General features: G+C 70.9%; 1 protein-coding gene across 2 annotated transcripts; it reads left to right on the top strand.

Moving 5' to 3' along the window:
* Positions 1–4,549: 4,549 nt before the first annotated feature.
* MRPL11 (mitochondrial ribosomal protein L11) lies at positions 4,550–7,187 on the top strand. Of its 2 annotated transcripts, none has more exons than XM_072881042.1 (5): positions 4,550–4,711; positions 4,904–4,999; positions 5,759–5,849; positions 6,407–6,566; positions 7,004–7,187. In XM_072881042.1, exons 1-5 carry the CDS (start codon positions 4,577–4,579, stop codon positions 7,098–7,100), a joined length of 579 nt encoding a protein of 192 aa, XP_072737143.1. In that variant the 5' UTR covers positions 4,550–4,576; the 3' UTR covers positions 7,101–7,187. The 2 variants fall into 2 exon arrangements, with proteins under 2 accessions (XP_072737143.1, XP_072737145.1); XM_072881044.1 differs by having other exon boundaries at positions 4,562–4,606.
* The last annotated feature ends 2,416 nt before the right edge of the window (positions 7,188–9,603 follow it).

Here is a 9,603-nt window from a genome sequence, read left to right on the forward strand (position 1 = left end):
TGGGGGGTCCCCCACACCCCTGGGGGTCCCCACGGACACTTGGGTCCCCCAATCTCCTGGGTCCCCCCACACCCCTTGGTGTCCCCCCACCCCTGGGTCCCCCAAACTCTTGGGTGTCCCCCAAAAATCCTGGGTCCCCTGCACCCCTTGGTGTCCCCCCGTACTCTGGGTCCCTCACCCCGGGGTCCCCCAAACTCCTGGGTCCCCCCCTCCAAAAATCCTGGGGTCCCCCTGCACCCCGGGGTCCCCCCAAACTCCTGGGTCTCCCCGGACGCCTGGGTCCCCCGCACCCCTGGGTCCCCCTGCACCCCTTGATGTGTCCCCCATACTCCTGGTCCCCCAAAATCCTGGGTCCCCACCCACACCCCTGGGTCCCCCAAACTCCTAGGTCCCCCATGAACCCCTTGGTGTCCCCCCAATCTCCTGGGTCCCCACCCCTGGGTCCCCCTAAAACTCCTGGGTCTCCCCCGCACCCCGGGGTCCCCCAAAATCCTGTGTCCCCCGCACCCCTTGGTGTGTCCCCCATGCTCCTGGGTCCCCCCAAACTCCTGGTCCCCCCTGAACTCTTGCGGCCCCCCCACACCCCTGGGTCCCCCCACACTCCTGGGTCCCCCAAACTCCTGGGTCCCCCCCACACCCCTTGGTCCCCCACCCCTGGGTCCCCCCGATCTCCTGGGTCCCCACCCCCACCCCTGGGTCCCCCAAACCCCTCGGTGCCCCCACACCCCTGGGTGTCCCCCACACTCCTTGGTGTTCCCTCCAAACTCCTGGGACCCCCCAAATTCCTGGGACCCCCCCGCACCCCGGGGTCCTCCCCAAACTCCTGGGTGTCCCCCAAAAATCCTGGGGTCCCCCCTGCACCCTGGGGTCACCCCAAACTCCTGGGTCTCCCCTGGGCGCCTGGGTCCCCCGCACCCCTGGGTCCCCCCGCACCCCTTGGTGTGTCCCCCATGCTCCTGGGTCCCCCCAAACTCCTGGGTCCCCACCCACACCCCAGGGTCCCCCACCCCTGGGTCCCCCCGATCTCCTGGGTCCCCACCCCCACCCCTGGGTCCCCCAAACCCCTCGGTGCCCCCACACCCCTGGGTGTCCCCCACACTCCTTGGTGTTCCCTCCAAACTCCTGGGACCCCCCGCACCCCGGGGTCCTCCCCAAACTCCTGGGTGTCCCCCGAACCCCTGTGTCGTCCCCCACACCCCTTGGGGTCCCCCCTACTCCTGGGTCCCCCCAAACTCCTGGGTCCCCCCCACACCCCTTGGTCCCCCACCCCTGGGTCCCCCTGCAAACTCCTGGGTCCCCCACCCCTGGGTCCCCCGGTATCCTGGGTCCCCCCCACACCCCTGGGTCCCCCTCCCTGGGTCCCCCCCAAACTCCTGGGTCCCCCCGATCTCCTGGGTCCCCCGCAGGGCGGGGCCGCGGGACCCTACGCGGTGCTGGGGGTCCGGCCCGACGCGTCGCCCGCCGAGATCCGCGCAGCCTTCCTGGCCCGCTGCAAGGAGGTACTGGGAGCACTGGGAGCACTGGGAGGGACCCCGGTGTCCGGGGGGTCGGGGCGGGGAGGTGTCCGGGGGGGCTTGGCCGGACACCTGGGTCCCCTGGGAGGTCCTGGGTGCGGGGTCCCCTTTGGGGTCCCGGGTTCAGGGGTCCCCGCGTTGTCATGGGTGGGTGGGGGCCCGTCATGGGTGCCCCTGGGAGGTCATGGGTGGGGGGTCCCGGACACCTGGGTCCCCCAGGATGTCGGGGGGTCTCCTTTGGGTGCCCGGACACCTGGGTCCCCCCGGTGGGGGGAGGATGTTTCTTTGGGGTCCCCCTGGGTGGTTTTGGGGGGGGCCCCCCTCTTGGGTGCCCGGACGCCTGGGTCCCCCCAGGCCAGGTCTGGACCCCGGTGTCCGGGTGCCCCCCCCCAGGTGCACCCAGACGGGGACCCCGGGGACCCCACCCGCCACGGGCGCTTCCTGCTGCTGGCCGAGGCCTACAGGACCCTGAGCCGCCCCCGCCCCCCCCGCCCCCCCCGGGCCCCCGGCCCCCCCCACCGGAGGAGCCCCCCCGCACCGAGCCCCCCACCCTCCCCAGGGTAATAGGGACCTCGGGGGGATGGGGGAGGGTGGGTCCCATGGGTGCTTCGGGGAGTGCCAGGGGTCCCATGGGGGCTGGGGGATCTGGGGTCCTATGGGTGCTGGGGGGTCTGGGGTCCCTGTGGGGTGTCAGGGGTCCCACGGGTGCTGGGGGGAGGCTGGGGGATCTGGGGGTCCTGTGGGTGCCGGGGGGCCTGGGGGTTCCTGGGGTTTCCATGGGTGCTGGGGGGTCTGGGGTCCCTGGGGGTCCCTGGGGTCCCATGGGTGCTGGGGAGGCTGGGGGGCCTCGGGATCCCTGGGGGTCTCATGGGTGCTGGGGGGTCTGGGGTCCCTGTGGGGTCCCTGTGGGGTCTCATGGGTGCTGAGGGATCCGGGGGTCCTATGGATTCTGGAGGGGGTCTGGGGGTGTCTGGGGGTCCCATGGGTGCTGGGGGGCTGGGGGTCCCTGGGGTTTCCATGGGTGCTGGGGGGTCTGGGGTCCCTGTGGGGTCCCCGGGGTCCCATGGGTGCTGCCCCCTCCGGGAGTCCCCATCTCCCCCAGGGCCGACCCCAACCGCCGGTACTGGGAGCAGTTCCGCCCCCCGGGCCCCCGCCGCCCCCCGCCGCCTGCTGGGGCTCTGCCTCCTGCTGGCCGCCCTGGGGGGCTGGCCCACGCCCTGGCCTACAGGTGGGACCCCGCGACCGGGGGACCCAGGAGTTTGGGGGACCCAGGTGTTGAGGGGGACCCGGGAGTTTGGGGGGGGACCAGGAGTTCGGGGGGACCCAGGAGTTTGGGGGACCCAGGTGTTGAGGGGGACCCGGGAGTTTGGGGGGGACCAGGAGTTCGGGGGGACCCAGGAGTTTGGGGGGACCCAGGTGTTGAGGGGGACCCGGGAGTTTGGGGGGGACCAGGAGTTCGGGGGGGACACGCAGGAGTTCGGGGGATCCCAGGCATTCAGGGGGACCCAGGCATCTGGGGACGGACGGACCCAGGAGTTCGGGGTACCCCGCAGTTTGGGGGACCCAGGTGTCCGGGGGAACCCAGGAGTTCAGGGGAGACCCAGGAGTTTGGGGGGACCCAGGAATTCAGGGGGACCCAGGAGTTTGGGGGATCCGGGAGTCTGGGGGTGGGGACCCAGGCATCTGGGAGGGGACCCAGGAGTTTAGGGGGACCCAGAAGTTCGGGGGACCCAGGAGTTTGGGGAGACCCAGGAGTTCGGGGGGGACACCCCAACCATTCAGGGGGACCCAGGCATCTGGGGGGGACCCAGGACTTTGGAGGGAACCCAGGAGTTTGGGGAGACCCAGGGGTTGAGGGGGACCCAGGAGTTTGGGGGGACCCAGGAGTTCAGGGGGACCCAGGAGTTTGGGGGGACCCAGTCACCCAGGGCAGAGGGTCAGGGTGTGCACGTGCCCGGGGGGCAGGGGGTGTGGGGGGTGGGGTTCCCCACCCGGACGCCGGGGTCCCCCCGCAGGTACGTGGCGGGGGCTCACGCCGCCTTCCTGGACGAGAGGGACCGAGTCCTCACGGCCGCCTACGAGCGGGCCCGCAGCCGGTGGGTGGGGGGGTCCTGTGGGTGCTGGGGGGGCGTGGGGGCTGGGGGGTGTGGGTGCTGGGGGGACTGGGGGGTCCTATGGGTGCTGGGGGGGCGTGGGGGCTGGGGGGGGCCTATGGGTGCTGGGGGACTGGGGGGTCCTATGGGTGCTGGGGAGGGATGGGGAGGTGCTGGGGGGGTGCTGGGGGTCCTATGGGTGCTGGGGGACTGGGGGGTGTGGGGCCTGGGGTGCTGGGGGTCCTATGGGTGCTGGGGAGGGATGGGGGTGGGGGGCGTGGGTGCTGGGGGGCCTGAGGGGGCTGGGGGAGACCTATGGGTGCTGGGGAGGGATGGGGGGCTGGGTGCCTGGGGAGGAGTAGGAGAACTGGGGGAGGGGGCGCTGGGGGAGGGGGACTCTGGGAGTCCCATGGGTGCTGGGGGGCGGTGGGTGCCGGGGGACTTTCTGGGAGGTCCTGGGGGTGTGGGGGTGTGTGTTCCTCCCGTGACCTCTGACCCTTGATCCCCGCAGGGCGGGGTCGCGGGAGGAGGTGCTGCAGCGGCTGCGGGCCTCGCGCCAGCGGGGCGGGGGCGGGGGAGCGGTGATCCCCTCCTCCCCCCGAACCCCCACCCCCGACCCCCGCCGGACGCCTGGGTGCCCCGGGTGGGTGTCCCGGGTGTGGGTGCCTCGGGGTGTCCCGGGGTGGGGGTGTCCCGGGGGTCCCGTGGGGGGATCCCCGGGGGGCAGGGTGTGCACGGGGGCGCCGGGGTCCCCTGGGGGTGGGAGGTGCCCTCCCCGGTCCCGCCACGCCTCTAGGCTCCGCCCCCACTACCATATATGGCCAGCGACGTCACGGCGGGGCGGGCTCTCTCCGCCCCCTTCCCTTGCGCTCCGCCCCCTCGGCCCACTCCACCTCTCGCCCCGCCCCTCCTCAGCACCGCCCCTCCCTCCCCACGTGACCCGCTCCCTCCCCACGTGACCCGGCGGCCATGTCGAAGGCGGCGCGGGCGGCGCGGGGGGTGCGAGCGGGGCCCGGGGCCGGGCCGGCGCCGCGGCCGCTCCGGATGCTCATCCCGGCGGGGGGGGCGGCCCCGGGGCCGCCGCTGGGGCCCGTCCTGGGGCAGGTGCGGCGCCGGGGGGGGGGGAGGCCCGGTGCACCAGGGGGGTTCCCGTAGCCTGGGGGGGATGTCCCGGAGTGGGGTCCCGGGGCCTGAGGGGGGGGGGTCTGGGGCTTCGTGGGGGTTCCCGGTGCCCTGGGGGTCCGGGCCCCCCCAGTCCCCCCGAGCCCCGGTTCGACCCGTCTGGTCCCTCCCCAGCGCGGGGTCCCGATCGCCGCCTTCTGCCAGGACTTCAACGAGCGCTCCCGAGACGTCAAGGCCGGGGTCCCGCTGCGAGTCCGCCTGCGAGTCCACGTGAGTCTCCGGGGACCCCCCCGGGACCCCCCCACGGCACCGGGACCCCCCCATCCCCCTTAACCCCCTCGAAGGTGCTGTCGTGTCGTCCCCCCGATGCTCTCCAGGTGCTGACCCCCATGGGTGCTAACCCTCCCTAAGGTGCTGCCCCCCCCCACCTCCATGGGTGCTGACCCCGCAGGTGCTGCCGCCCCATGGGTGCTGACCCCCCGCCATGGGTGCTGATCCCCCCATTGATCACCTACATGGGTGCTGACCCCCTCTAATTGAAGCCCAAACCCCCCCCCACCCAGGTGCCACCCTTTGAACCCCCCATGGGTGCTGTCCACCCCCCATGGGTGCTAACCCCCCCCATTCAAGCCACCCCTTTTAACCCCCCTTAAGGGTGCTGCAGCCCCGTCCTGACTCCCACGGGGTGCTGCCCCCCCATTGACACCCCCGGTGGGTGCCCCCCTTGACGCCCCCCTGCTGCTGGGTGCCCCCCTTGACACACCTCTCCTCCCCACTGGGTGCCCCCCACTGGGTGCCCCCCATTGCCACCTTCCCTCACTGGGTGCCCCCCACACTGGGTGCCCCCTCCTGCACTGGGTGCCCCCCCACACCCTCCCTCTGGGTGCCCCCCCCGAGTACCCCCCATTGATACTCCCACTCTGGGTGCCCATTGCCACCCTCCCTCAGTGGGTGCCCCCCACTAGGTGCCCCCCCCCTTGGCACCCTCCCTCAGTGGGTGCCCCCCTTTGACCCCCCGTGCCCCCCCAGCCCGACCGCAGCTACGAGCTGACCATCGGGACCCCCACCTCCTACTTCCTCAAGGCCGTCGCCGGCGTCCAGAAGGGCGCAGCACGGCCCGGTGAGGGGCCGGGGGGGGCCGGGGGGCTGGGGCCTGGGGGGCCTGGGGGGTCCTGGAGGCTGGGGGGCTCTTGGAGAGGGTGGGGGCCCATCTCGATGAGCATGGGGTGCCCTGGGGGGAATTCTGGGGTTCAGAGGTGCCGGGGGGGAATCTGGGGGTGCTGGGGAGGGGGGTGTTCATGGGCGATCCCAGGACCTGGGGGTGCTGGGGGTGGGGTGGAAATCTGGGGGGGGGGTCTGTGGAGGGTCCCAGGACCTGGGGGGACTGAGGGGGTATCTGGGGGCTGGAGTGGGGGGCCCCAGGACCTGGGGGTGCTTATGGGGGTTGGGGGGATATGGGGGTCCCGGGGCTTGGGGGTGCTGCAGGGAGGGGTCCGGGTGCTGGGGGAGTCTCTGGGTGGTTTGGGGGTTCTCGGGGCCTATGGGTGCCCATAGGTGGCTCTCCGGTCCCTTGGGTGCCTCGTGGCGGGGGGGAATCCCCACGGGGTGCTGTGGGTGGGGGTGAGGGGGTCTGGTGGGGCGGGGGGGTCCCTGGACACCCATCACCCCACCCCCCAGGGCACGAGGAGGTGGGGGTGGTGTCCCTGAAGCACCTCTACGAGGTGGCAGTGGCCAAGCAGCGGGACCCGGCGGTGGCGGCGCGAGGGACCCCCCTGCCCACCCTGGTGGGGGCCCTGGTGGGCTCCGCTCGCAGCCTCGGCCTCCGCGTCGTCCCCCGGTGGGTGCCTCCCCCACCCCACCCCCCGACACCTGGGTGTCCCCCACCCCGGACACTGGGGTCCCCTCCTGGATGCCGGGGTCCCTGTGTCCCCTCCCTCAATCGCAGACGCCTGGGTCCCCCCCTAGATGTGTGGGTGCCCCCCCCCAAACACCTGGGTCCCCCGACGGGGGGGGGGAACCCACCCACCCTCCGGCAGGACCCTTCATGGGTGACATCACCCAGCGGGTGCCCCCGATGCCTGGGTGTCCCCGTCGTGTCCCCCCCGCCCCGACACCTGGGTGTCCCCTGGGTGGGCGCAGCAGAGGCCCCGCTCTACGCTTGGGTCCCTTTGTGGGTGTCGTGGGGGCAAAGGTCACGCGTGGGTCCCCTGGGTGGGTGGGTGGGGGTGTCATGGGTGTCATCGTGTCCCCCCGACACCCGGGTCCCCCCCGCAGGCTGACGGCCGAGGACTGCGCCGTCTTCCAGCGCCAGCGGCGGGAGCAGGAGGCGGCCATGGCCCAGGAGGAGGAGGAGGGGGCGAAGAAGAAGTGACCTCTGACCCCCCCCCCGCCCCCCACCCCCCGGGCCCCCGGCCTCAGGGGGTTTGGGGGTTCCCCCAATAAATGTTTTCTTCTTACAGCCTCATGTCTTTTTGTGGGTCCCCCCCGGATGCTGGGGTCCCCTTTTTGGGGGGTGGGGTCTCCCCCGAATGCTGGGGTCCCCTTTTTTGGGGGGGGGGAGGAGGGTCCCCCCCAAATGCCGGGGTCCCTTTTTTGGGGGGATTCCCCGACTCCTGGGTCCCCTGTTGGGGGAGGGGCTGTCCCGGATGCCTGGGTCCCCTTGGGGGGGGGACTGAGTAGGGGAGGGGAGGAGGAGGGGCCTGACCTGGGTCCCCTTGGGGGATGGGGGTGACATGGGGGGCAGTGGGGACCCCGTTGTCACCATGATGGAGGCAGCGAGGGGGGTCTCCCTTCGGCCTCGGCTGCCTCTTCATCCTCCCCCCCATCTTCATCCCCCTCCTCCTCCAGCCCCATCTTCATCCCCTTCTTCCTCCCCTCGCTTCATCCTCCTCCCCCTCATCCTCCTTCGTCCCCATCTTCATCACCAGCCCCTTCATCCACTATCATCATCCTCCTCCATCTTCATCCCCCTTCTTCCCTGTCCTCTTTCTCCTTCCTCATCCTCCTTTCTCCTTCCTCATCCTCGTGCCCCTTCCTCCCCATCCTCTTCCTTCAGTCTCCTTCATCCCTCCTCATCCTCACCCCCTCTTCTTTCCCATCCTCCTTTGTCCCTCCTCGTTTCCCCTTTCTTCATCCCCATCTTCATCCTCCTTTGTCCCTCCTCATCTTCACCACCCATCCTCCTCCTTAATCTTCATCCACCTTCATCCCCCCTCATCCTCCTTCATCCCTATCTCAATCCTTCCTTGTTCGCCCCCTCCTTCATCTTCATCCTACTCCATCCCTCCTCATCCTCACCCCCCCTTCCTTTCCATCTTCATCCTCCTTCCTCCCTCATCTTCACCTCCTTCCTCCCCATTTTCTTCCTCCATCATCCCTCCTCATCCTCACCCCCCCTGCCTCCCCATCCTCCTTCATCCCCATCTTCATCCTCCTTTGTCCCTCCTCATCCTCGCCCCCATCCTCCTCACCCTTCCTCCTCCCTCCTCATCCTCCTCCATCCTCATCTTTCTCCATCTTCATTATCCTTCATCCCTCCTCATCCTCCTCCATCTTCATCCTCCTTCATCCCTCTTCATCTTCACCCCCATCCTCCTCCATCTTATTTCTCCATTCCTCCTTATCCTCCTCCATCTTCATCCTCCTCCATCCCTCCTCATCTTCACCCCCCATCCTCCTTCACCATCTTCCTCCCTCCTCATCCTCACCCCCCCCTTATTCCCCATCCTCCTTCATCTCCATCCTCCTGCGTTCCCCCATTTCCATCCTCATCCTCCTTCTTCATCCCCTCCCTCCCGTCCAGACGCCTGGGTGCTCTCCCAGCGCCCCCCCCCCCCCCAAAAAAACCCATTGCGGCTCCGCCGTTGCCGAGGAAACGCGGCCGCGGTGGGGGACCCCGAAGTCCGGGGACCCCGGCATTCTGGGGCCCCCACCGCCAGCACCCTTCCCCCCGGGGAACCCAGGCCTGCGGGTGTGTGTGTGTGTGTCCCCCTCCCCGCAGGGAACCCAGCCCTCCGAGTCCTCCCCACCCCCTGCAGACCGAGGACCCGCGTGTCCCGTCCCGTCCCGTCCCGTCCCCCCTGTCCCCCCAGCACCCAGGTCCGAGCCCCACCCCCAGAGGGGACCCAGGCGTTCGGGTGTCCCCCCCCCAAATGCCCCAGGCGTCCGAGCCCCCCTTCCCCAGAGGGGACCCAGGCGTCCGGACCCCCTCCTCCAGAGGGGACCCGGCCGTCCCAGCCCCCTGCCCCCCGCGGTCCCGGGCGGCCGGGCCCGCCCCGCCCCGCCGCTATTTTTAGCCGCCGGCGCCTATTTTTAGCGCAGCGACTTCAGCGCCCAAATTTGGCAGCGGCGGAGCCGGGAGGGGAGGGGAACCGCGGCGGGGGCGGGGCCAGCTCCGGGGGCGCCCGCGAAAGGCGAGGGGGGATGGGGAGAAGGGGTTCCCAGAGGCTTGGGGAGGGAAGGGGGCTCCCAGACACCTTTGCCCCCCCACCCCGGACGGCTGGGTCCCCCAGGCAGGGGCAGCCCCAATGACACGCAGCCCACCTCAGCCCCCTCCGTCCCCCCCGTCCCTTTGTGGACCCCCGTCCGTCCGTCAGTCCACCCCTCTGTTGAACCTTCCACCCAACCTCCCGCCCCCATTGACCCCCCATTGAGTCCGGCACCCCATTGGCTCCTCCAGCCCTCCTTCCGCCTGCCCCATCGGCCCCCCATCCTTCTTTTGACCCTTCCACTCATCCCTCCCTCCCTTGACCCACCGTTGGCTCCTCCACCCTACCGTTGACCCGTCCGTCCGTCCATCCAGCCCTTGAGCCCCTCCGTCTCCGCGTTGACCCCTCCATCCCCCTGTTGACCCCCTCCATCCCTTCCTTCGTCCC

This window comes from Ciconia boyciana, chromosome 16 (genome assembly GCF_034638445.1).
Source record: "Ciconia boyciana chromosome 16, ASM3463844v1, whole genome shotgun sequence".
Taxonomy (NCBI): Eukaryota; Metazoa; Chordata; class Aves; order Ciconiiformes; family Ciconiidae; genus Ciconia; species Ciconia boyciana.

Excerpts from the sequence above, each read along its gene's own strand:
- MRPL11 (XM_072881042.1), top strand. The coding sequence starts at position 4,577 with ATGTCGAAGGCGGCGCGGGCGGCGCGGGGGGTGCGAGCGGGGCCCGGG. Across the intron at positions 5,000-5,758 it reads GAGTCCGCCTGCGAGTCCAC|CCCGACCGCAGCTACGAGCT; the intron begins GTGAGTCTCCGG and ends GTGCCCCCCCAG. Across the intron at positions 6,567-7,003 it reads GGCCTCCGCGTCGTCCCCCG|GCTGACGGCCGAGGACTGCG; the intron begins GTGGGTGCCTCC and ends TCCCCCCCGCAG.